This window comes from Lissotriton vulgaris, chromosome 4_1 (genome assembly GCF_964263255.1).
Source record: "Lissotriton vulgaris chromosome 4_1, aLisVul1.2, whole genome shotgun sequence".
Lineage (NCBI taxonomy): Eukaryota > Metazoa > Chordata > Amphibia > Caudata > Salamandridae > Lissotriton > Lissotriton vulgaris.
Genome location: NC_141691.1, coordinates 251,596,220 through 251,624,016, shown reverse-complemented (window position 1 = coordinate 251,624,016; position 27,797 = coordinate 251,596,220). Strand labels below are relative to the sequence as shown.

Below are 27,797 nucleotides of genomic sequence, written 5' to 3'. Positions count from 1 at the left end.
TCAGGGGGTCACTGCCAACTCTCACAGAAGCTTTGTAAAAGTACATTTCAGAACTCGAGCTACTTAAAAAAAAGTATTTCAGAAATAAAAACAATCACTTGAAGGCGACCATCACTGTCATTGCAACCAGTCAAAGTGAGTCACAATTTGCAAGAGAATATTAGTGAGGTTGGTCAGACTGCAACCCACTCTGATCCAGGCGTTTTGTTGACCAACCTATTAGTGCACAGGCCAGGTCTCAAAATTCAACATTGGTTGCAAAAAGACTTGTTGCAGATTATGCCCACATTATTCAACCAGTACATTAGTACATCAGACCCTACATTTTGCAAAATCGGTCCCAGATACAAAGCAGATGTAGAGAACAAGGAAAAGAAAAGAACATGGTTTCATGCAAACCTTGACCATTTTGTAACTTTACGTTTCACAGTTTGGGTTGTCTAAGTCACTGAAGTATCACTGATTACATTAAAGAATGTAAGAGTTAATGCAGGCTAACCATAATATGCAAATCCATTCCAAACTCTGATTTACTCAACTGTACATGAGCACATATGATGTATTTGATGTAACCTGGACCAAATGCCTGTTTCTAGCAATGGTGAGCTGCATGTCATCTGTACAGCAACAAACAGAATGATGTCACAACCACAGTGCTGCCCTACTATCACAGGATTCTAGAATTCCACTCTAGACATCACCTTTTACTTGAGTTTTTTCTTGTCTCTTATCCCAGCCTCTGTTCACTCTTTATTGTTTGCTTTAAACAAATCCATGAATATCATCTACATTCATGGCTTCTGGGAATACTACAGAAAAGGGAGACAAGTTTAAAGTGAAACTTGACATGTCTATGGCTCTAGCAACTGCTGGAAGTCAAAATATGGCCACAGCAAAATCTGTGAAAATATTTCCATCCATGCCTTTGCCTTTTGCTGAAACAGCACGGGACTCGTCGCTGATGGATTTTTTGGAAGACAATTCGTGCGAAACCATGCCAGAGAGTCCAGGTTTCCAAAGAGACCTCAGCCCCAGCAGTCAATCTAAAAGTTTGGCAGGAGATGAAGACCTTCTCTGCCTCTCCTTTCCCAAAAAACTTTGGAAGATAGTGGAGAGTGAGGAGTACAAGTCCATCCACTGGAATGACAATGGAGACATTGTGATCATCGAGGAAGATTTCTTCAAAGTGGAGATTTTGGAAAGAAGCGGTCCTTTCAGGATTTTTGAGACGGACAGCATGAAAAGTTTTATTCGACAGCTCAACCTCTATGGATTCAGCAAAATTCGTCAAAATCAAAAAGCGATTTCTCTGTCATCCCAGTCAGGGAAACACAGACCTGGTACAAGAACAAAGGTAAGTTGCTCCAACAGAGTTCATGTGTTTTTCTCAAATGTATGCAAATTGGGAATACTACATTCATATAAGGTTTAGAAACGTACCAATTATCATCATTGTCATTAACAAAATAAAAGTACAGTTCGGGATGATCTAAAAAGACTGTAGGAATTTAATTGAAAGATGGGCATCTTCAAGCACTCCTCAAACTGAAATGGATCATACCTGATGCTCAGGGAGACAACGATTGGGTACAACTAAACAGATTACTGAGTTTTGGGGATTTTCACACATTTAAAGAGAGTGTATTAGAAAATTAAGGTGTGAATTCGAATGTTTCTGGAGATGTTCACAATAATTAAAAGTACAATTATGTGTTTTACCAATTTCTAGTTAAATATGAAACATGCCATCAAACTCTCCTTTACAAGATTAATGATTAGGGTCTGTATTGTATCCCTGGAGGTTTGCACAATAAACCCTTGACTTGGAACTTATCAATACTTCAGAAGCAAGAATTACACAATGATCATTTATTACTATACTTGTGCACTACCTCAAGTGACATCAGAAAAACAATTGTATTTGTAATGGAAACATTGCTTCTCTCCTACAATAAATTAATTTAGATAATAAATGATATTTATAAATGTCTGGTTATAATGGCTGTTACATTCTGGATTAAGACTTTGCAAGAACCAGCCACAGAAACGACATTTGCCTAAAACTCACCCTCTTAGCATACAATCAATCTTCTAGTGCAAGCCAAAGGTTGATTTGCAGAGATTTTCACAGTTAAACAGCAACTTTGCAGAAAACTTCCCCCCAGGGTTGAGAATGGATATAATAATTGTATTTATATCAGTTTTGTGAACTGAACGTGTTTTAAATACCAGGTGTTCTATTACCCAAATTAATGGAACACATTTTGCTGACCTCGGAGAATGGACGGCTGCGATGACCTTGTTATGAATGAAACTTTTCACCTGCAGATATCAGCAGCGAGCAATTAATTCATGGGTCCTCTTGCTAGCTACAGCATATGCCTTCTTCAGCATGGTGTTGCGAGCCAGTCCAAAAACAACGCTTTTCTACACACTCATATATCACATGGACTATCAATGACCAGAACAGCTTTCAGACACAGAAAGCAGCAAGGGAGCAGCACAATAAAGGAGACAAGTGCTCTGTTCCACATCTAATTCTATTATCTGGCTACCCCTTCACTGTACATTGAGGCAAAAACCCTATGCCTAGCCCACAAGCACTCTAGTGAATTTTGTTTTCAGTCCAGTGACCCGATCAAAAAGGCCTAGTATTTCACCATAGCCTCAGCTAAATGTTACTCAAACATATTCTGTGTCACGACTGTATTCATAATCATATTAACATTTGCCCTCAATACTTCAGCAGCATGTAGCAGGAAGATAGCATTTCCTAAAAGCTGGCAATGTATGTGCCCTTTAAATGTAGATCAGGTATCACTTATTCCACCAGCGTCTAGTTGCACATCCGGATAACTAAAGAAGGACTGTCACATGATCATATATTAAGGCTTTGCAATGTGCTCATAGAGCCCAGCATAGCAGCATAGCATATACTCTCTATCTGGTGACCGTTCAAGCGTCTAGAGAGGTAGGGCAACAAAAGTGTTGCAGTTCATACAGATTACTGCATGGTAATGGAGTTGAAATCCTTGTGATGGGGCCTTTCGGTCGCACAAAGCAAGTCCTATCAGGTTGTTTAGTGATCAACAGGGCCTAAGGTGACAATGTTCACACTATTGAAACTAGCGTTATCTGCCCTATAGTTTTCTTGGGAATCAGAGAGTTGATGGAAAGATTTCCTGGGGACGAAATATAAAAAGTGGCCCACCATCTCAGAAATCCACAGGTGCACGAGGAGTAAGTAGTGTTAGCATGATGAGCGGTGCAGCAGGAACTCTAGAGCAAGGAAAGCGCGGCCTCTCCATCTGCTTTGGTAGATAATGCTCTGCGGGGCATCAAATAGTGCGGAATTCTTAACACTGGGAGATGTGTAAGGTCCCAAGATATCTAGTCATATGTGCATGATTCATCACCAAAATGTTTTACTGTGGCAAAGTTCTGCTTCATGGACGTTCTTTTTTTTTAATTTCCAATCTTTTTTATTGAGCAAAAACAGAAATGATAACGGCCATAAGGCATCAATAGAGTTACATTCGTATTGGAGTGACGCCGCGGTCAAGCATGGATCAGTGCATATAAAACAAAACATACATACATACAGTAACAGAAAATAAAGCATAATGAAAACTAGAGGGTAACAGCAGACCGGATCTGTAAATGAGACGAGATGAATGAGTTGAATGAATAAATAAATGGATAAACAAATAAATAAATGAACAAGGTAAACAATAAAATATGCCATCATTGCAATCTTTACAGTTGTGCACAGTTCCGTAGACCTCTCCATCCAATTCTAGTCAGATAATACCAGGTATACTTTGTCATCCTGCACATTGTGTCTAAGTCTGGTAAGCCCATATGGGCGGGATATAACCAGTACAATTCGTGCATTGGGCACCCCCACATTTACTAAGTGTTGATCTCATTGGTGGTGTATCATGGTGGATCGAAAGTAAAGGAGGCCTGGTCTAGAGAAGACCATAGTTTTTGTTGGTAACCTGCCATGGTGATGAGTGAAGAGCGGGATTGTCAGTGCCCCTAATGCAGGATAGCCATTCCCTCCAGGCATTAAAAGAGACCTCAGACGCTGATTTCCAATTGCATAGGACTACCTTGCATGCTAGTGTTAGCAGGATATCCAGGAGCTGACGGTCATGGCCCCCCTTTAGTAGTGGGTCTAAAGCCCCCAGGATAATGTAGATGAATTCCCTTGCAGGGTGTATGTCAAACGTGTGCCCAATGTAGTCAAAGATTTTAGTCCAATATGTTTGGAGCATGGGGCAATTAAATAACATGTGTGGAAGGTCAACAATATCCGAGGGGCAGTTCCAGCAGGTCGGTGTGTCTCGTAGGCCAACCTTAAATAATCGTTGTGGGGTCCAGAAAGCCCTGTTAAGGATCATATATTTGGTCTGTGATAGTATCGGCGAGACCTTATGTGTGAGTGCTGATGCATGTATCCTGACCCAGTCTATGCTTATGCCAGTGTTATTTGGTTCTGATTCCCATTTGGCTTCGTTACGCCTCATCGATTTGTTGGGTGTTGGTGCAAGAATTGTATATATTTTTGAGACAAAATGTCCAGAGGATTGAAAGTGAGGGAGCATCGATTTTAGCCAAGGCATCGCTAGTTTGAACGTTCTGCTAGATAAGGCTGGCTTTAGCTTCAGGAACGAGTAAAAATCAATCGGTAATAGGGAGTGTCTAGCCTGCAGAGTTGAGAATGGTAGTGGCATGTTATTTTCGTGTAGATCAGCAATCACATTAACACCTTTATCGGACCAGTGGTCCCATATTATGGGCGATCCACCAATTTTGATTGACGGGTTACGCCACAAGGAAGCAGATGAAGAATTATGGATCTGTAGACCAGTTTTGTGAGCGCGATCTAACCGCAAGAGAGCCCTCTTGGTATTAAGTATGATGTATTTAGAATTCGTAAGGTGTGAGAGATCCATTGTGAGTACAGCAGAGAGCGGGGCCTTTCCGATAATGGATCTCTCAATGTCAATCCATAAGGGCGTATAAATGGGGTCTTCGGTAAACCAGGAAGCTCCTTGTCTGCAGAGAAAGGCGGTTTGGTAGTTTCTGAAATTTGGTAGACCTATGGACGTTCTAAATGTAAGGACGAACAATGGGACGCCATTCCTTTTAACCGCATGTCATATTTTGGTTGTAATGAAATGGTTGGAATTAGAATGTGCTAATAGCTGGAATTTTAAAATGGGAGCTTGCAGCTGGTTGCAGACCATACTGGAGGAAGTTTTTGTTTACACCAAAGGAATTTTTGAAGAACATCCAGTGCAGGATGATCTGTTTTTGACTGCTGTTGCTCGGAAATTCATAATCTAACAAATAATCTGGAGGTTTATCTTTCAAAGTGTATCACTTTCGTTCACATCTGATAACACATAATTTGAAACTGGATGTTCATTGAAAATGTACGTCTTTAAAAAAATTTTTTAAAAATTCAAATTGGAATGTCAAGTTCAAAGTTTCAAAACATGTTAGTGATTCTCTAAAAAACTATAAATATTTTGCAAATAGTGCTAGGATTTGTTTGTTTGTTAAACAGTGGAGTTGCCAGTTAAACAATTCTGAAAGTTCTGTAGAATGGTTTGAAGGTACATTTATTAAAAAAGGTAAACTTCGTTTCAGTGGGTTGAAACTATCAGAAATTAATAAAATATTTATAGAACATTTTTAAAAAGCCTGTATTCTTAGCTAAATGCATTATTTTCCACACTTTCGATTAGCTAAATAGTTTTAAGATTATTCTTTGAAATGTAGGTATTGGTATAAAAAGATTTGGAATTGTTGTAATTCCTATATTTCACTTGGTTTAGGAACATTGAAGTTAGTTAAACACTGTTTTCCTTTTTCTAAATTTTGTATTACAAAGTTAACATTTTATCACAGAGTTTTTAAAAAGTTGGAGACATTTGTTTTAAGTTCTAGAGCTATGGAGACGTGGAAACGATTTTCGAATGTTATGAGCCTTCAAAATATCACAAGTTTCAAGGTTTGTCTCATAAACAGTTTTAAAATCAAAACAAATGCAGAGTGGTGCAAACTTTCAGTTGTTAGTTTTTTCATCCATGAACAATAATCTCATGATACTTTCCATCTGCTGTTTAAATTGCTTCTAATTGGAAATATGTAAAAAGAAAATCACAAACCCGAAAGAATTGGATGGACTTACAGAATTAATTCTGGTGGACGCTCTATCAACCCAAGGACACCTAGTCTACAAATCAACTTATTCTTACTTATTTTCCTGGATTTTATTTGGCCTACATCTTTGGAGACAGTGAACAATTATTTGTTTATTATGGCCGTATTTTGATTGGTTATGTACAATGAGGATGATACTGCAATTATACTGATAGGCCTTCATACAGATAATCTCTAGACTACTTATAGTAGTTTTTCGTAAGAGCTACTATCTTAAACCCTCTACCTCTGCCATATGGTGAAGAGTTGATGACATCACTGATGTAGCCTTTGGCTGTTCACTGTGAGTGTTGGGCACAGGGCCTAGCAAATGTTTAGTCCCTGTTGCCAAATAAACGCAGTAGCCAATTCTAGCTGCACACAGCATTTGGCCATGTTCAAAGGCAGGGTTCGCCATAGGCCTGTGCCAGGCAGCTAACTCCTAGTGTGGAGAGACTTTGGCACTGGGAAGCAGGGTTGGCCTGTGCTGCAGCCTCATGCAAATCTGTGTCTATTGCACAGTCTTTTCCATATGTTTGTTTGTTAGGTGCAGTAATGTCATAAATTATGTGACTTTGATGTCATAGGGCAGCAGAACGGGGGACTTGAGTTACGTTTTGTGCCAGAAACCATAACGGTTAATTTCAATGCTCTCTGTGTTATTTTTCAGTGAATTTCATGGCTTCTTTTGTTTCTCACTTAATTACTGCCCGCTGCTATGAATGGCTGTTATAACTTGTGTTTCCCTGCTGCTCAGCTGGTATGTATGTCATATAGAATGTTGGATGATTGGAATGTTGCTGTGCTGTGAATGTCAGTTGAGTGAGGGCTGAGCAGCAGGACAGCTGCTCCCGATGGGGTTTCCTTTCTATCTTAACTAATTAACTTAAATAAAGTAACTTGATCAATCCTACATGAAGTATCCATCATCTCTTTGAGTACAACATTTTGGCGACATTTGGGGACTGTTCTGTTAAGAATCTACGCGTGCAACATAAAGGAAGAAGACTATATATTGGAAACTTCATTGGAACTAAGGAGAGATTAAAAAAAAGAAGAAGAGAAACGGTAGTTTAAAAGGAGAAAAGAAAACTAGAGGTAAAACACTTTAAGTTTTGATGTAAAGTGTGTGTGAGACGCTGGCTGGCAAATAAACCCCATCAGTGACCCCTACATCGGTCGCCCTTAAAACAAGATTTGCCAGGTTGAACAGAGAAAATCTAGTTTGAATCATCAGCAGCAGTGTAGTGTATCACTGTAGTCTGCATGGTTGTCGGTTTGCAGCATCTTGACAAAGCGGAAAGCATTGGTGCTGTAACTGTGGAGAGAGCAACTTTTGAAAGGCAGAGGATATTGCCGCTTTGGGATTGGAAGCTGAGAGGAACGAGTGGAACTTTTGCAAGGCGGAGGATATTGCCGCTTTGGGATTGGAAACCGAGAGGAATGACTGGAACTTTTACAAGGCAGAGGATATTGCCGCTTTGAGGTTGGAAACCGTAGCGTGAAACGACTAATGGTAAAGCTTTATTATCAAGCTTTGACACCAAACTGTGATCGGCGTTTGCGGTTTGTGATCGTTGTGCAGCGGCGTGTGGAGTGGGGTCTCTGAGAGCGGAGGCGTCTTTTGAAATTTGAGAGAGCAGTGACTCGAGCGGAGAGGCGCGAGCCTACTGCTTACTCACCGTTGGAATTTTCTGCACAGCGGCATCTTTCTAACCGAGACAGTAGCGCTGAGGAAGTTGGAGGAAGCAGAGGTGAACGTCACAGGAGGAAGCAGTAGTGACGTAATCACGCTACGTGGCGGCCATCTTGGAATAATATTGGGTTACTAGGCAACGCGTCCGGGAAAAACAACACGTCTCGGAGAAGGAACGGGACAGTGAACTTGTAAAGGTGGAATTTGTGATTGATGGTGATACTTTAAATCAATCGTCCCAGAAGGAAGTAAGTGCCATTTAAGTGATCTTGACAAGGAAAAAATACCTTATAGAAGGGGTGTCTGCGGAAGGTGGAGGACATCGATGTTTCAGTCTACAAAAGTACTGCAAGTGTGTAAGTTTGTGTGTTTGTATGGTTGAGTTATGCGAGTACTTGTACTTAGTCTATGGTGTGCGCGTTGTTTCCTGATATTTGTTGTGTTAAGTTTGTTCCTTTGTGTCTTCCTTGTTATACTGGTCGGGCCAACTTGTATAATTAGTGGCATAAGGATGTAGGATGAAGATAGATATTAATTTCAGAAAGTAATGCGCAATGCTTCTTCGACTGTAGTGTGCGGGATGTGTTAAAATCTTTATGTTTGCGTTGTCCATTTGTACTTTGGTGCATTGTTTTAATATCTTTGACTTTGTGTACTAGAGTGCATTTTATTGACAACTATTTTATTGCTTTTTGTAATTGTACCCATAACGAAGGGAGATATGTTATAACTTGTGTTTCCCTGCTGCTCAGCTGGTATGTATGTCATATAGAATGTTGGATGATTGGAATGTTGCTGTGCTGTGAATGTCAGTTGAGTGAGGGCTGAGCAGCAGGACAGTTGCTCCTGATGGGGTTTCCTTTCTATTTTAACTAATTAACTTAAATAAAGTAACTTGATCAATCCTACATGAATTATCCATCATCTCTTTGAGTATAACAATGGCCTATGCCGGTGTTCAACATGCATTGCACATAGAACTAGACATACAACTAGGCCCTATGCCAAACCAGCTACCAGCAGCCAATCCTCACTGTGCATAGCCTTCTAACATGCCTAAAGGAGGTTGGCCGCAGGGCCTCATCTGTGACCAAGTTCTGACCTGGGTGGCAAACCCACATTGTGCTTTGCTTTTTGGGTTGACCGATCGGCTAAGACTGCAAACAAGCCCTGTACTCAACCCGATGTGGGCAACCAACACCCACTGTGGATGGAATCTGTCCAACCTCCACTCCCAAGGAAATTATTTCTATACATTTGTTGCACTGTGTAGGGTACATCTGCATCCTTGTTCTTTTTCCTCATCCACAGATTCTAGTACTTCGGTGAAACTGTACCCTCCTTATTTTCACCCACTTATTCCTTTTCAACTTCTGCTCAAGATCAGTCGTTCGGGTGTATGGCCAGTACATCTTTCATCATTCCACTTGTGCCAAAAACGCACATCCTGGAATGCCCATATTGCAGGTCCTCTATACACAACTGCATGCCATATTTTGAATGCTTACTTTCTTCTCTTTTCTGGTGTGTGTGAACACTTTCCACACCAGGGATTCTCATGTAGAATGATCTGCTCTTTCACTCTTGGAAGTTGTTGCCACTTCTAATACATCGTCTTCTTGATGTACCACAGAAGATGACTGGCCTTGACTGGTTCCTGCCGTTAGCTAGCTCTGACAATTTGTCATCCAGACATTTTAGTGACACCAGGAACTTTCTTTCCACAGTATCTAGGAAGGAAATGAAAATGGTGTCCTCCAATGGGAGGGATCCTTATATTTATAGGGTATGGGCATGCTTATAGAAAGTGTGCAGTGAGCAACCAATCAGATGCCTCCTTTCTTTTTTGCTCTTTCAGGATTTGCTAATACTCCACTATTCATCCAATATAAATAATGGTATAGCGGGGGGGGGACAGGGGTGGTTGAAGGCACTCATAGTCAGCATTAACTGTTAGGCTAGCCTCATGTAATAAAATGCCAATTAGAAATATACTCCTATACATAGATAGAGGGACTTTTGGTCAGTCCTCTTTATCCAATAGTCTGTTTATTTGCCGCACACATTTTGCTTCTGCCCAGAAGAGCATCCTTCATGTGGCATACTTCAGACATTGCACTACGAGTCATGGTAATTTTAGCTGATCGTATGTGCACATCTGCCTGAGAAATTGCCCTTCAGTGTCAAGGCAGGTAGGTCAATACTTTACTTTGCAGATGCTTTTTTGTAAGCAATCTTCTCCTTTTTATATATAATTTATTGTCATCCATGTGTTTATAAACATATCTTCAGGTCAGAGTAATTCAAAGCCAATATGGTAGTTACCCGCTACCATGTATACTATAAACTAAACTAGCTCATCCTGTGGCATGATGTCATTGGAGATGTCATCAGTGATTTATCACGTTATACAAAGGTGGCATTGGAATTTTGTGTAGAATATAACAGGTTACTTATTACAATTGTTTGAGTGTGGTGACCTGCCTCCCGGGGGTCAAGACGATTCTCCGATCCATTGACAATAGTGATAAATAGCATATTTCTAAAAAGCAAACCTACATTTATGGTTTACATCAGGCCTGGTTTTTATGTGTATTTAAATAAAATAGGTTAGCTATCCAGTACCAAAGGTTAAATTTAATTTGTGCAGTGAGGAAAACTTCTAATGGAGAGGCCTTGTGGCTGTTAGTAGAGTTGTTGTTGTTTATTTAGTTTATTCAATCAGTAGCATGATCATTTACATCAGCAAAATCAGAAAAAGTAAAAAAATTCATTACAACATAAAAGGTCAACATTTACAATAAAATAGGGTTTTGCATACCTAAATCGGTTATAAAAATGTATAAAATTTTATAATTTCATATGAGATTAAAAGAGGGGATATCTAGGTTTGCTTCAAATCTAAAATGTAAAAGTTCAAACATTCTTAGCCCCAGCAAACCAATAGTAACGCTCAGACCGGGTTGCTTACATGATCATTTATCTTTCGCAGAGTAATTTTTGAAGCAGGTATCTAGAGATTGTAAATATGAGCCATCTTGTAGTGTCGGACCTAAAAATACTTAAGGCATCAGAGGGGCGTGAGAAAGAAAGCAAACAACAGGCAGGAATTATCCAGGTTTTTCTGAGATTAACATAGGTGGGACAGAGAAAGACGAGGTTTCCTAAAGTCTCAGGAGAAGAATGACAGGACGGACAGATCTTACAGAGGCATTTGCCTAAGTACTTTTCCTAAAATTTAGAGGGAGAACCCCATACCTAAATTGGATATAAAGTGCTTGTGCCTGCGGGGGTTCAACATCATCCATAAACATATCAAAAGTAAACCAATCCTTGACATTAAAAAAACTGGAAGTTAAAGCGCCATGTTCATAAACATCAGTGCATTGTGAATCAAAGTACTCCCAGTACTTTTTCTTTGAGCAGGGGTACCATATTTTTTCGTGATAAACTTTGGGTCCCCAACCCCAATTTAATAAACCAATCCCTAACCTTATTGATTCAGATGAGGCATCCTGATTGTTTTTGTAGTATTAGTAATTCTTCCAAAGCATCCTTTACCGGGACCTGGGTACTACTGGGCCATAATCTTACCCAAAACAAAAGTGCCTTAGGAATAGCAAAATAGTTAAAGGGTTTGAGACCAAGGTTAAGTCATAATGGCATTAGGTGCGTGTTCACTGGTAAGTTAAGGATCGTCCTTAAAAATTTGTTCTAAGTGCTTTAGGCTCCCCAGCCCCAACAGCTCAGTCCCGTATAAGGCAACGCCTAGCCCTTTTGCCCGATGTAGTTCCAGAATTGGAGAAGAGGGTCGAAAAGCAGAACCCCTTACCCTTCCAGCTTTTGTACAGTTGACATGTTGAAGGGTTAGAACACTCTTTTCTATTTGGGGTGTCCAAACTAAACTATCGCTGATTCGGAGTCCCAAGTAATCAAATACCTTGACCTGTTCTAGGACTTGGGAGTCTAACAGTTTACCCTTGATGGATTTGTAAGGATTAAACGCTATAAATATTGTTTTGGAGCAGTTTATTTCTAAACCTCTGTCCTTACATGCTTTTGCAAATTTGTTAAGAACATTCTGGATGCCCATTGGTGTCTTTGATATAAGCAGCGTAACGTTTGCGAATAGCAAAGAGGGCACAGGACTACCTGCCAGTTTCGGAGGGTCGCCTTGACAGTCAAACAGCTCTCCTATAAACCAGCTTATGTACAGGGTAAATAGGGCTGGGGAAAGAACACAGCCCTGTCGTACTCCCTTAGAGACTCAATCAATCAAGATTTTTTTAAGCGCGCTACTCACCCATGATGGTCACAAGGTGCTGGGGGGTAGGGGTTCAGCTCCGGATCAGTCAACGAGCCAGGTCTTGAGGCTCTTCTTGAAGGTGTGCAGAGTAGGGGAGCTAGACTAAACTAGAATGTCTGTGGTTAAACTACCGTCTAGATTCCACCTGACTTTGGCGTAATTATCCTGGTGTAGAAGAATCAGGATTTTAACCCTTTCGATGCGAACGGTTCCGTCATGAGCATCGGTTGGGCTGTGCTCATGACGGAACCATCCTGCCATGACCACACCCATTAACATTGGGCCCCAGCACCGGCGGTAAATCGGGGCAGCACAGATGAGGTTAAGTAAATGAATAGGGAGTTCTAAATCTCAAAGGGCAGTCCAGAGGTAGGTACGGTCTATGGAGTCATATGCCATTTTAAGGTTGACAACTATGACAAAAAAGTGACCACTTTTAATTGTCACTTCTTTCTATATAAGCAGGAGAAATCTAAATAACTGGTCTAAAGTTCTCATAGAGACCCTGAATCCTGCCTGTAGATTGGATAATATATTATTCTACCCGATCCAACCTTGGATCCGGGTTAAAATGATGTTGCTAAAAACTTTTTGAGAAACATCTATAACGCTAATTGGCCTGTAGTTTGCTGGATCCCCCTTATTGAATATCAGCATTATTTCCACACCTCTCCAGGTTGCAGTAATATCTCCACCTTGCAAGATGGCATTAAAATCAGTTTGTAACAGAAGTCCCCATATGGTAGGCTCCGCTTTGAACAAATCTCCTGGTAGATTGTCCAACCCCGGAGCTTTCCCATTCTGCAAAGAGCTGATGCTGTAACAGTTTCCTCTATCGAAAAGCTTATTTCATCGGCTTGTGCTAATTCTGTGCTGCAAACCTGTGCTTCTAGACAGAAATTATCCACTTTGCCTGTGTAGAGATTCGTAAAATACTCTTCCCAGAGTATATGGAAGTCAGTTTCAGTTTTTTGCTTGGGTGTCCCTTTTGACAAGAGGTGCCAAAATAATTGACAATCCTTCAGCCTTGAGGCTTCTACAAGTGTGCACCAGTTATCTGACTCCCAGTCCCTTTTTGCCTGAGCCTGTACCTTTTTGTACAATTTTCTTCTATTTTTAATATATATCAGTGTTTCTTTCTCATACACCACAATTAGTTAATCTCTGGCTTACCTACAAGCCTTGTTATACCATGGGGCAGGCTTCCGTTTAATTTGATTAAAATTGCACTGCTTATTAAAAAAGGATCTTAGGGTAGAAGTTAATTACTGGAAAATAGCCATCATATCCTCATCACTAATATCTAGATTACTCACGACACGAAGGATCTGTGCTATATCAGCATACATTTTTGGGAGGAGATTCCCATCGGCCAATCTATGTGGCCATTTTACTCTTTTATTGTTATTAGTGGTAACAACACGGGCCCCCATCTGTCGGGTCGGCCATACAGAATTGGGAGACCGGATACGGTCAGTGAGAGAGCATTATGATCACTATCCTCCCTATTTAATAGGATCATGTCATTAACATTTGGCCAGAGATCAAGGTCTACCAAAATATAGTCGATCCTGATCTTGGCTTTCCCCCTCTTAAACCTAAAGCATGCGTCTGCATCCGAACATGTCCGCCTATTACAAGCTCATACTCCATAGGCAAGGTTAAAACATAGTACTTGACACCTTACTGTAGGCAAGGTTGAAAGATAGTACTTGTTGACCTACCTTAGTACATCTCTTAATGGCTGGAATCTTAGCTTGTTAACGCCTCTAGCTTGTTCTTCATCCTGTACTATCTCCTGTACATAGTCAACTGGCTCAAAAGTTGTATTAAAATCAGCAGAGAATATGAGATGGTACTCTTTCCTGGATGTATCAAGGAAATTGGTTATTGAGTTTATTGTGTCGAAGGCTTGTGGGGGCTACTAAATCAATGATATATATATTAAATAACCTGAGATTAATATTTCCTTTTAATGATACCAGTTCTAAACCAAGTATCTCCTCTGACCCTAGTTTCAGTAACTTGATTTTACATGCCAGGAGAAGGCCTGTAGAAAAAAATAAGTGGCACAATGTCAATCCCTTGGCTAGGACCCTGGTTAGATGGAATCTTTCCACTTCTAAGCAACTGCCCTGCAAGTGTTGGTGACCTACATTTAATACTTAAGCACTTTCAAGTTGAGGTCTTGCGTAAAGGGCCAACCAATCTTAAAAGTCTTACAAACATAATATCTTGGTAGTTTGTATTTGAAAAAATCTTCTTCTGGGATAACCAATAGCAAACTTTATTTTTCAGTTTGTTAAGTGTTTCTTTGTGATTGTCCTGCAATGGGGGGACACTGTTAGACCTGGCACCTTGGCGTGAGTTTCCCTACCACTTTTTGCTGATGTGCCTCCGATGTTTTGCTGGTTTTCCGATACTCAGGGCACTGCGCCACGGCCGACCCGTGCCGCAGTGCAAGTGCTCCCTACTGTAAATTGTACATGTGATTGGTATCCATGATTGGTTCATTGGATTTACTGTTAGTCCCTAGTAAAGTGCACTAGGAGTGCCGGGGCTTGAAGATGCCAATACTGCTAGTGGGCCTGCAGTGCTGGTTGCGCCACCCACCGAAGCAGCCGTAAAGATGTGTCTGGGGACTGCCACCGCAGAACCCGCGTGCAGTCTCGTACTGTCACGCTAGCTGGGCAAGTGCAACCACTTGCCAGCCCCTGAACCTTCCCTTGACTACATATTAGTCACCCCTATGGTAGGCCTGCGGGCAGGGTGCATTGTAGGTGTAAGGTAGGACAAGCCCTGATGTGTGTGGCATGTCCTAGTAGTGACTTACAACTAAAATCGTATTTCACTATTGAAGGCTACCTGCTTCCGTTAGGCCAGACTGAGCTGCTGGAATTAACATAACACACATAACATGAGTATTTGTAAAGCGCACGTTCACCACTACGGGCCTCTTGGCGCTGAAATAACAGATGTTTTATTACACCCTATAATCCCAGCAGGCTCAAGGAGCATGGTAGCGAGTCGTGTTTAGTATGCCTGAACTCAGGATGATAAAATATTTCTTTTAGTAAAGTTTATTTTAATATCCTGTGTTTGCAAATGCTACTTTTAGAAAGTTAGCATTTGCTTGCCTAACCATTTCTGCCCGCCTCTGCTGGTATGTGTATCTGACTGTCTGGGATGTGTGAGTGACAGGGCGGGAGGATGACAGGTGGTGAATGCGCAGGTTACCCCTTAGCGGGAGGTAGGAGTGGCTCTTGACTCTGGATCTTGCTGTGCTCTGCCACCACAATGCTGGCTCCACCCTCCCGGGGAGCGACTGATGACTCAGCCGTCACCTGGCCCAGGAAGGGCGAAGCCCCATCAACAAGGTACTCTGGCTGCCCCTGTCCGCACAATGCTGGCTCCACCTCCTGTGGGGCGTCTGATGCGCCTGCCCCTCACAGTGAAAGCAGAGGCCGGATTACGCCACCCGAGTACTCAAGGACTGAAAGTGGCTATGCAAAGGCCCCCCTGGCCTGCGAGAACAAAAGAAATACCGTATAAAAGAAGGAGCCCTGCTCCTGGTAAATTAGATCCAGTTTGGGCTACAGAAGGAACTCTGCCCGACAAGAAGGACTGGGAAGGACAAGGAAGAGTGCTGGCTCTTGCCTGTGTCTGGTGCCTTGCTGCCGAAGGAGAGGAAGAAGGAAAGACTACAAGAAGACTTTTGCTTTGAGAAACTTTGTGCCGAACTCTGTTGAGAGATCTCCAAGGGCTTGCTGTGAACTTGCCCCCTGACCAGCGCCCCAGGACCAGTGGGCGCTACATCCTGAAGAAAGCGACTGTGTGTGCTGCTTATCGCTGCAGTACCGACGGAGGAATCTCCGCCAAGGCAACGACATCCACCTGACCCCCGTGACCGGGGCCCAAAGCAACAGCGAGAGCAACGTGAGGTCCAGCCGCCGCTGGCCCGAACACCGTGACCGCAACTGCAGCGGGAGCCCGAGAGCAAAGTGAAGGAGGACCTGTCCGGTCCGAGCTCCCGAGTTGACTGCGCCACGAGCAGCAAATCCAATTGCAAAGACGGACAGTCGCCCTGTGAGAATCCCCCTGGTCGGTATCCTGCCCGACAGCTCAGCTGTGAGCGCACAGCTGCAACCGGCACTTGGCTGGGTACGTCCTGCACTTGAGGACCGTACTGCCACTTGCCGCCACCACACGGCCGCCGCCCCAGGGTCGGAGCGAACGACGAGGAAAGGACCCTGCCGCCACAGAGAACCGCTGCCCCGGATGACCCGTGACCTGCCGGCTGAGAGCCGCAACGGACAGCGACCCCGGGAAGGCAACGCGACGTGGGACAGCTCCCCTGGAAGCCGCCTGCTCCACAAGAACTCTGTTGAACTGGGCAGAAGGCCCTAAAGATCGCTTATTGCTGGAAAGAACTGTGGCAACTTGAACTAAGTAACCTGGAACCGCTATTGAAAGTTTGATAACTGTATTTACGAGCCTGCTTGAAACTTATATAAAGAGATATATATTTTCACAACTACAGTCTGGTGTCATTGTGTGGTGGGTTGGTTGTGACGGTATAATATTGCAAATGTTTAACCCTATGTGCCCCAGAGATTAGCCTAAGACTGCTTAAGCCACACTACCTAGAGGGTAAGCAGAGGTTGTCTTGACGGTAGCCCTCAGCCCTGACGAGGAAGAGGAGAGTCCCTGCTTGTCGCTAGTGTTGCACTGCGCCAACTAGAGACTCCCCCTTCCTACATTGGATGCAGCGGTGAGGATTTTTGAATTTACATTTGCAGTGTTTATACCTTAACTTCTGACCATTGCACAGTGATTACAGTCAAGTTACTTGGCCACAGGTTTTGTTACAATTTTGCCGAGAAAAGATCCCTACTGAAAGAACCATGCCGGGCACGAAGAGCTTGGATGGAGTGGAGTCCACGACCTCTGAGGTGTTGGAGGTGGAGTGGGACGCCGCAAAGCTAGACAAATACTCAAAGAATGAACTGAAGTTTTTTTGCAAGAAACTCAAGGTTCCGCACGCTGGTTGCAAGAATAAGCCAGAGCTCTACAAGGCCCTGAAAGCCTGGATAGAGTCCAGAAAGGCCCCGGAGGATCAAGATGCCCTCGCGGAGCAAGATGCAACTGAGGAGCAGAATGCACCTGGGGATCTGGTGGATCTCGAGAGGCAAGACAGCGTGCACAGCTTTGGTAAAGGCCTGTCGCCAGAGGAGCTGGCAGACAGAAAGGAAAAGAGGGATCATGAAAGGAAGCTGGCAGAATTAAAAATCCAACTGGAGCTCGAAACAAAAAGAATGGCGCTGGAAGAGCGAAAGCACCAAATGGATTACGAATTGAAAATGAGGGAGATGAGTCTGAAGGAGAGAAACTTGGATCATCCTCCCTCTGGTGGCAGCACATCGCCAGCGCAGGTAGAGTCAAGAGTGCACATCCCTAAGGACGTGGTTAAGGAGTTCTTTAAGGGGATTGACATAGGACAATGGTTTAGGGCATACGAGGTAGCCATGTCCTCCCACCGGGTCCCTGACAAGGATTGGGGAGCGGGGTTGTGGGGAAGGTTCCTTAGCGAAGGGCGAGATACCTTGCTAGATTTGCCCGTTGAAAACCAGAGGTCCTATTCCCACATGAAAGAAGCTTTAATGAACAGGTACGGGCTTACCCCTGAAATGTATAGACAGAAGTGTAGGGGATGTACTAAGCGGCCTGGGAATACGTATGTGGAGTATGTGACTTACTTTTGCAGAGCACTGGATGGTTGGGTGAAGGGTAGCAAAGTGAACGATTTTCAAGGTCTCTTTGATTTAATTGCATGGGAGCACTTGTCTGATCACTGTTTTCCTGAGTTACGCCAACACCTGATCGATAGCAAGCTGTCCAACCCGAGGAAGCTTGCTGAGGAGGCGGACTGCTGGCTCAGCACCAGGGTCCACAAGGGTCCCGTGGGAGACTCCGCCAAGAGTGGGCAGGGTCCCCAGCAGAAGAGTGGGGGGGACAAGGGAAAACAGAAAGGGTTCCAAAAAGGCCCCCAAAGTAATCCCCAAGGGAACCCGCAGCAGGGTTCTCAGCCTCCCCCACCCCCGAAGCAGAATGGGGCCCCGACAGGTAAGCCTGTTCCGAAGGGGCCCTTCAATTGTTTCAAATGTGGCGAGCCTGGGCACATATCCAGTGACCCCAAGTGTCGCCTGTTTGGAAAACCCGCACCCACTGGTGCTCCGCCCCGTCAAGTGACTAGTGTTCACTTAGGAGAAGAAGTGATGGTCCCGGGGGGTGGAGATCCCGTTCACATGACCCTAGTCTCACTAGGAGACAGTGAGATGATCCCTACAAACTACCTGCCCTCTAACACTAAGAAATATGGGCAGGTGGTGATCATAAATGGTAAGGAAGCTGAGGCTCTTAGAGATACAGGAGCCAGTGTGACTGCAGTGAGGCAACACCTGGTGTCTCAAGAGCAGGTTGTACCCCATGCCTACTGTAGGGTTATCAATGCTGATAATTCAGAGAGTCAGTGTCCGATGGCTCAAGTTCCCTTCGAGTGGGGCGGGGGGGTCTCTGGTACTCTGCAGGTCATGGAAAACCATGCCTGTTGACTGTTTGCTAGGGAATGACTTGGAGCACTCCCCTTGGGAAAAGGTGGAGAAGACGACTCACCTGCGGATGGTGGGTCTGCCTGACTGGGCGTGCGTGACCACCCGGTCAATGGCAGCCAGTAGGGGTGATCAAGAGGTCCTGGGGCCTGAAGGAGAGGCCCAGGAACCGGCCTTAGGGAGAAGGCGCAGGGGGCGCGGGAAACCGGTCCCTGAAGTTCCCACGGTCCAGGAGGAAGCAGACCTTGAGGGGGATGCCCTGGAGCCTACAGGGGAACAGATTGCCGAGCTGGGGGACCTGCCTGAGCTGACCCATTGGCAGCAAGAAGGAGGACCCTCCAGGGAGGAATTCTGCAGGGAGCAGAAAGAATGCCCTTCTCTCGTGGGTATGCGGCAGCAGGCTGCAGACCAGGCCAATGGTGTTCAGGCCAAAACACATTATGTGTACTGGGAGAACGACCTCCTGTATTCAGAGCCTAAGGCTGCTGAACCTGGGTCAGCCCGTGTGCTGGTGGTACCCCAGAAGTTCAGAGCCTTCCTACTGGGTCTGGCTCACGATGTGCCTTTAGCAGGACATTTGGGGATGGACAAGACCTATGACAGGCTTGTCACCCACTTTTACTGGCCCCAAATGCACAAGAGCTCAGACGCTCATTGTAGAACTTGTCCGACTTGCCAGGCAAGTGGGAAGAGCGGAGGGAAGAACAAGGCTCCCCTCCAACCCTTCCCTGTGGTCGGTACGCCATTCCAGCGAGTGGGTATTGACATTGTTGGGCCTCTGGACCCCAAGACAGCCATGGGCAACAGGTTCATCCTGGTCTTGGTGGACCATGCCACCCGGTACCCTGAAGCAATCCCTCTGAGGACAGTGACGGCCCCCGTGGTGGGACGTGCACTGATGGGAATTTTCTCACGAGTAGGATTCCCTCTAGAGGTGGTGAGCGACAGGGGGACCAACTTCATATCCAAGTATATGAAGTCCCTTTGGCAAGAGTCTGGTGTAACTTACAAGTTCACCACGCCTTACCATCCCCAAGGTAACGGGTTGGTTGAAAGATTCAACCGAACCCTGAAAGGCATGATCATGGGCCTGGAAGGTCCAATGAGGCGTAAGTGGGACGTCCTCTTACCATGCCTGCTCTTTGCATATCGCGAGGTGCCACAGAAGTCCCTAGGGTTCAGCCCCTTTGAACTGCTGTACGGTCACCCCGTGAGAGGACCACTGAGTTTGGTAAAGGAAGGCTGGGAGCAATCTCCCAGGAAACCTCCCCAGAATGTATATAGCTACATGCTGGCCTTCAGGAACCAAACCAGGCGCTTCAGACAACTTGCCGAGGCAAATCTGGAAGCAAGCCAGGAAGAGATGAAGCGGTGGTACGACCAGAATGCCACTCTGGTCGAGCTTCAGCCTGGACAAGAGGTGTATGTCCTGGCCCCAGTGGAGCCCTGTGCCCTTCAGGATAAGTGGACAGGCCCATTTGAGGTTGTGGAGCGCAAGAGCCCAGTGACATACTTGGTGGACATGAAGACACCCAGGAACCCTTTGAGGGTCCTACATGTCAACCGCCTCAAGCCCCACTTACGAAGGTCCGAAGTGGGCATGTTGTTGGCAACTGATGATGGAACGGAGGAGGAGTCGGAGCCTCTTCCTGACCTCTTAGTGGCCTGTGAGAAGGACGGGTCAGTGGATGGAGTTAACCTCTCACCCACCCTGACCTCCGAACAACAGGAAGACTGCAGCCAGTTGCTGGGGCAGTTTCCAGATCTGTTCTCCCTGGTTCCGAGTGTCACAGATTGGTGCGTCCATGATGTGGACACCGGAGACAGCTTACCTGTGAAGCATAAGGCTTACAGAGTGACTGACAGGGTCCGGGCCTGCATCAAGGAGGAGGTCTCCAAGATGCTTGCCCTTGGGGTGGTTGAGTCTTCCAGCAGTCCTTGGTCCAGCCCCGTGGTCTTGGTCCCAAAGGCTGCTGCGCCGGGAGCCACACCCGAACTCCGGTTCTGTGTGGACTACAGAGGACTCATTTCAGTCACGAAGACTGACGCGCACCCCATCCCCAGAGCTGATGAGCTCATTGATCGGCTAGGGGCTGCTCGGTTCCTCAGCACGTTTGATTTAATGTCTGGGTACTGGCAGATCGCCTTGACCGATGGGGCAAAGGAGAGGTCGGCATTCTCGACACCAGATGGGCATTTCCAGTTCCGGGTTATGCCATTTGGGATGAAGAATGCCCCTGCCACCTTTCAGAGGTTGGTCAACCAGGTGTTGGCTGGGCTGGACGAGTTCAGTGCCGCCTACCTGGATGACATCGCGGTGTTCAGTGGCACCTGGCCAGAACACCTGCGACACCTCTGGGAAGTGTTGATGGCCCTGCGCAGGGCAGGCCTCACAATCAAGGCAAGCAAGTGCCAGATTGGGCAGGGTTCAGTGGTGTACTTGGGACACCAAGTGGGGAGTGGCAAGGTAGCACCCTTGCAACCCAAAATCGAGACCATCCTGGCTTGGGAACCCCCCAAGACCCAGACTGCAGTGAGAGCCTTCCTGGGGCTCACTGGGTATTACAGGAGGTTTGTCAAGGGCTATGGCACGATTGTGACCCCCTTGACAGAGCTGACTTCGAAGAAGCAGTCCAGGAATGTGATTTGGACTGACACCTGTCAGAAGGCTTTTGACACCCTGAAGACTGCCATGTGCACGGCGCCCGTGCTCCTGGCTCCTGATTTCTCCAAGGAATTCATAGTGCAAACAGACGCTTCAGAGCATGGTGTAGGGGCTGTTCTTTCACAGATGACTGAGGAGGGCTTTGACCAACCCGTAGCCTTCATAAGTAGGAGGTTACTTCCACTGGAAAGTAGGTGGAGTGCAATAGAGCGTGAAGCATTTGCTGTGGTCTGGGCGCGGAAGAAGCTAAGGCCCACATGCATCAAAGGATTTTGGACTCGCAAACGGTGCGAATCGGAAAAATCGGCCGTTTGCGATTCCAAAATCACTTTTTGCTATGCATGAAACTTTTAGGAATTTTTTGCACTTCTAGAAAATGCGTTTGCATTTAAGGAATCGCATGTGTGCGATTCCTTAAATGCAATGCATGATTTTTAAAAAAATGCGAATTCTAAAATAGGAGGTGCAAATTAACACGAGGTTGACCCTCGTGTTAATTTGCGAAAATTTTAAAAAAAGCAAAAAAATGAATTTTTTAAACATTCATGTTACAGACACACATGTCCTTAGGACATGCGTGTGTGAAACATGCACTTGAAAATACATTTCAGGGGTGCAGGAGGGGGTCCTTTGGACCCCCCTCTGCACCCTTGAAATGCATCAACAAATTGCGAGTGCAAAACAAAAGAAATGCAAAACGGCATTGATTCCTATGGGCTTCTAGGCCCATAGGAATCAATGTAATGCCATTCCTTAATTGCAATTCGCAATTAAGGAATCGCAATTTCCGAAAATTAAGAAATCCTAAAAACTTTTAGGATTTCTTGATGCATAGGATTTTGCATTTCCTAAATAGCGATTCCTTAATTTTCGCTATTTAAGAAATGCAAAATCCTAGATTGATGCATGTGGGGGAAAGACCCTACTTGTTTGGGTCTCACTTCCGAGTTCAGACGGACCACAGGCCCCTCAGATGGTTGATGCAAATGAGGGGTGAGAACCTGAAACTGTTGAGGTGGTCCATTTCTCTACAGAGTATGGACTTTACGGTGGAACACCGCCCTGGCACCGATCACACCAACGCTGACGGTCTGTCCAGATTTTTCCGCCTTAGTGATGTGGAACTCCCTGGGGAAGGGTAGTTCCCCCCACATTTCAGCTGGAGGGGACACATGTTAGACCTGGCACCTTGGCGTGAGTTTCCCTTCCACTTTTTGCTGATGTGCCTCCTATGTTTTGCTGGTTTTCCGATACTCAGGGCACTGCGCCACGGCCGACCCGTGCCGCAGTGCAAGTGCTCCCTACTGTAAATTGTACATGTGATTGGTATCCATGATTGGTTCATTGGATTTACTGTTAGTCCCTAGTAAAGTGCACTAGGAGTGCCGGGGCTTGTAGATGCCAATACTGCTAGTGGGCCTGCAGCGCTGGTTGCGCCACCCACCGAAGCAGCCGTAAAGATGTGTCTGGGGACTGCCACCGCAGAACCCGCGTGCAGTCTCGTACTGTCACGCTAGCTGGGCAAGTGCAACCACTTGCCAGCCCCTGAACCTTCCCTTGACTACATATTAGTCACCCCTATGGTAGGCCTGCGGGCAGGGTGCATTGTAGGTGTAAGGTAGGACAAGCCCTGATGTGTGTGGCATGTCCTAGTAGTGACTTACAACTAAAATCGTATTTCACTATTGAAGGCTACCTGCTTCCGTTAGGCCAGACTGAGCTGCTGGAATTATTACACCCTATAATCCCAGCAGGCTCAAGGAGAATGGTAGCGAGTCGTGTTTAGTATGCCTGAACTCAGGATGATAAAATATTTCTTTTAGTAAAGTTTATTTTAATATCCTGTGTTTGCAAATGCTACTTTTAGAAAGTTTACAAAAAGGGGTGGTGAGGGACAGAGTCTCTGAATTAAGCAGAAAGTTCTCACCCAGTCAAAAGATCAGGGCTAGATCCAACACCGTTTTTTAGCTCACTGCACCATCCCAGTTTCAGAACCTGGCTGTATGCAAATTAGTCTGTTCCTGTCCCAGTGCATGATGGGAACAGGACAAACCAAACTACAGAAGCCAATTCTTACACTGGGAAGGAAACAAGCTCCCGGGGACCGGTTTCTGGCATTACAGCCGTCTTCGGCCCGGTTTGCTTGAATCCTGATGGTGCAATGATCAAGGGTCTCACATCTGAGAATACCCTTCCACGCTTAGGGTGGACAAAAATATTTACAAAAAGGGGTGGTGAGGGACAGAGTCTCTGAATTAAGCAGAAAGATCTCACCCAGTCAAAAGATCAGGGCTAGATCCAACACCGTTTTTTAGCTCACTGCACCATCCCAGTTTCAGAACCTGGCTGTATGCAAATTAGTCTGTTCCTGTCCCAGTGCATGATGGGAACAGGACAAACCAAACTACAGAAGCCAATTCTTACACTGGGAAGGAAACAAGCTCCCGGGGACCGGTTTCTGGCATTACAGCCGTCTTCGGCCCGGTTTGCTTGAATCCTGATGGTGCAATGAGCAAGGGTCTCACATCTGAGAATACCCTTCCACGCTTAGGGTGGACAAAAATATTTACAAAAAGGGGTGGTGAGGGACAGAGTCTCTGAATTAAGCAGAAAGCTCTCACCCAGTCAAAAGATCAGGGCTAGATCCAACACCGTTTTTTAGCTCACTGCACCATCCCAGTTTCAGAACCTGGCTGTATGCAAATTAGTCTGTTCCTGTCCCAGTGCATGATGGGAACAGTACAAACCAAACTACAGAAGCCAATTCTTACACTGGGAAGGAAACAAGCTCCCGGGGACCGGTTTCTGGCATTACAGCCGTCTTCGGCCCGGTTTGCTTGAATCCTGATGGTGCAATGAGCAAGGGTCTCACATCTGAGAATACCCTTCCACGCTTAGGGTGGACAAAAATATTTACAAACCACCCCCTTTTCTGAATCGTTTTTGGCCACTATAGGTGTGGCAGGGTATACTCAGACATGAGTCCCTTTCTCACTGCACCATCAGGATTCAAGCAAGCCGGGCCGAAGACGGCTGAAATGCCAGAAACCGGTCCCCGGTAGCTTGTCTCCTTTCTGGTGAAGAATTGGCTTGGTAGTTTAGTCTGCCCTGTTCCCATGATGCACTGGGCCAGGGACAGGCTGATTTGCATATAGCCAGGTTCTGAGCTGGGATGGTGCAGTGAGATAAATAACGGTGATGGATCAAGCCCTGATCTTTGGACTGGGTAAGAGTGGTCTGCTTAATTCAGACACTCTGTTCATCACCACCCCCTTTTCTGAATCGTTTTTGGCCACTATAGGTGTGGCAGGGTATACTCAGACATGAGTCCCTTTCTCACTGCACCATCAGGATTCAAGCAAGCCGGGCCGAAGACGGCTGAAATGCCAGAAACCGGTCCCCGGTAGCTTGTCTCCTTTCTGGTGAAGAATTGGCTTGGTAGTTTAGTCTGCCCTGTTCTCATGATGCACTGGGCCAGGGACAGGCTGATTTGCATATAGCCAGGTTCTGAGCTGGGATGGTGCAGTGAGATAAATAACGGTGATGGATCAAGCCCTGATCTTTGGACTGGGTAAGAGTGGTCTGCTTAATTCAGACACTCTGTTCATCACCACCCCCTTTTCTGAATCGTTTTTGGCCACTATAGGTGTGGCAGGGTATACTCAGACATGAGTCCCTTTCTCACTGCACCATCAGGATTCAAGCAAGCCGGGCCGAAGACGGCTGAAATGCCAGAAACCGGTCCCCGGTAGCTTGCCTCCTTTCTGGTGAAGAATTGGCTTGGTAGTTTAGTCTGCCCTGTTCCCATGATGCACTGGGCCAGGGACAGGCTGATTTGCATATAGCCAGGTTCTGAGCTGGGATGGTGCAGTGAGATAAATAACGGTGATGGATCAAGCCCTGATCTTTGGACTGGGTAAGAGTGGTCTGCTTAATTCAGACACTCTGTTCATCACCACCCCCTTTTCTGAATCGTTTTTGGCCACTATAGGTGTGGCAGGGTATACTCAGACCTGAGTCCCTTTCTCACTGCACCATCAGGATTCAAGCAAGCCGGGCCGAAGACGGCTGAAATGCCAGAAACCGGTCCCCGGTAGCTTGTCTCCTTTCTGGTGAAGAATTGGCTTGGTAGTTTAGTCTGCCCTGTTCTCATGATGCACTGGGCCAGGGACAGGCTGATTTGCATATAGCCAGGTTCTGAGCTGGGATGGTGCAGTGAGATAAATAACGGTGATGGATCAAGCCCTGATCTTTGGACTGGGTAAGAGTGGTCTGCTTAATTCAGACACTCTGTTCATCACCACCCCCTTTTCTGAATCGTTTTTGGCCACTATAGGTGTGGCAGGGTATACTCAGACATGAGTCCCTTTCTCACTGCACCATCAGGATTCAAGCAAGCCGGGCCGAAGACGGCTGAAATGCCAGAAACCGGTCCCCGGTAGCTTGTCTCCTTTCTGGTGAAGAATTGGCTTGGTAGTTTAGTCTGCCCTGTTCCCATGATGCACTGGGCCAGGGACAGGCTGATTTGCATATAGCCAGGTTCTGAGCTGGGATGGTGCAGTGAGATAAATAACGGTGATGGATCAAGCCCTGATCTTTGGACTGGGTAAGAGTGGTCTGCTTAATTCAGACACTCTGTTCATCACCACCCCCTTTTCTGAATCGTTTTTGGCCACTATAGGTGTGGCAGGGTATACTCAGACATGAGTCCCTTTCTCACTGCACCATCAGGATTCAAGCAAGCCGGGCCGAAGACGGCTGAAATGCCAGAAACCGGTCCCCGGTAGCTTGTCTCCTTTGTGGTGAAGAATTGGCTTGGTAGTTTAGTCTGCCCTGTTCCCATGATGCACTGGGCCAGGGACAGGCTGATTTGCATATAGCCAGGTTCTGAGCTGGGATGGTGCAGTGAGATAAATAACGGTGATGGATCAAGCCCTGATCTTTGGACTGGGTAAGAGTGGTCTGCTTAATTCAGACACTCTGTTCATCACCACCCCCTTTTCTGAATCACTTTTAGAAAGTTAGCATTTGCTTGCCTAACCATTTCAGCCTGCCTCTGCTGGTATGTGTATCTGACTGTCTGGGATGTGTGAGTGACAGGGCGGGAGGATGACAGGTGGTGAATGCGCAGGTTACCCCTTAGCGGGAGGTAGGAGTGGCTCTTGACTCTGGATCTTGCTGTGCTCTGCCACCACAATGCTGGCTCCACCCTCCCGGGGAGCGACTGATGACTCAGCCGACACCTGGCCCAGGAAGGGCGAAGCCCCATCAACAAGGTACTCTGGCTGCCCCTGTCCGCACAATGCTGGTTCCACCTCCTGTGGGGCGTCTGATGCGCCTGCCCCTCACACTGAAAGCAGAGGCCGGATTACGCCACCCGAGTACTCAAGGACTGAAAGTGGCTATGCAAAGGCCCCCCTGGCCTGCGAGAACAAAAGAAATACCGTATAAAAGAAGGAGCCCTGCTCCTGGTAAATTAGATCCAGTTTGGGCTACAGAAGGAACTCTGCCCGACGAGAAGGACCGGGAAGGACAAGGAAGAGTGCTGGCTCTTGCCTGTGTCTGGTGCCTTGCTGCCGAAGGAGAGGAAGAAGGAAAGACTACAAGAAGACTTTTGCTTTGAGAAACTTTGTGCCGAACTCTGTTGAGAGATCTCCAAGGGCTTGCTGTGAACTTGCCCCCTGACCAGCGCCCCAGGACCAGTGGCGCTACATCCTGAAGAAAGCGACTGTGTGTGCTGCTTATCGCTGCAGTACCGACGGAGGAATCTCCTCCAAGGCAACGACATCCACCTGACCACCGTGACCGGGGCCCAAAGCAACAGCGAGAGCAACGTGAGGCCCAGCCGCCGCTGGCCCGAATACCGTGACCGCAACTGCACCGGGAGCCCGAGAGCAAAGTGAAGGAGGACCTGTCCGGTCCGAGCTCCCGAGTTGACTGCGCCACGAGCAGCCAATCCAATTGCAAAGACGGACAGTCGCCCTGTGAGAATCCCCCTGGTCGGTATCCTGCCCGACAGCTCAGCTGTGAGCGCACAGCTGCAACCGGCACTTGGCTGGGTACGTGCTGCACTTGAGGACCGTACTGCCACTTGCCGCCACCACACGGCCGCCGCCCCAGGGTCGGAGCGAACGACGAGGAAAGGACCCTGCCGCCACAGAGCACCGCTGCCCCGGATGACCCGTGACCTGCCGGCTGAGAGCCGCAACGAACAGCGACCTCGGGAAGGCAACGCGACGTGGGACAGCTCCCCTGGAAGCCGCCTGCTCCACAAGAACTCTGTTGAGCTGGGCAGAAGGCCCTAAA

At 46.2% G+C, this 27,797-nt stretch overlaps 1 protein-coding gene across 1 annotated transcript in view; it reads left to right on the top strand.

The window, feature by feature from the left end:
* Positions 1–793: 793 nt before the first annotated feature.
* LOC147718636 (uncharacterized) overlaps positions 794–27,797 on the top strand; it is a 48,138-nt gene continuing 21,134 nt past the window's right edge. Inside the window, exon 1 of the mRNA XM_086966753.1 lies at positions 794–1,354. Within this exon, the coding sequence (XP_086822879.1) occupies positions 794–1,354 (561 nt within the window). The remainder of the gene's footprint in view (positions 1,355–27,797) is intronic.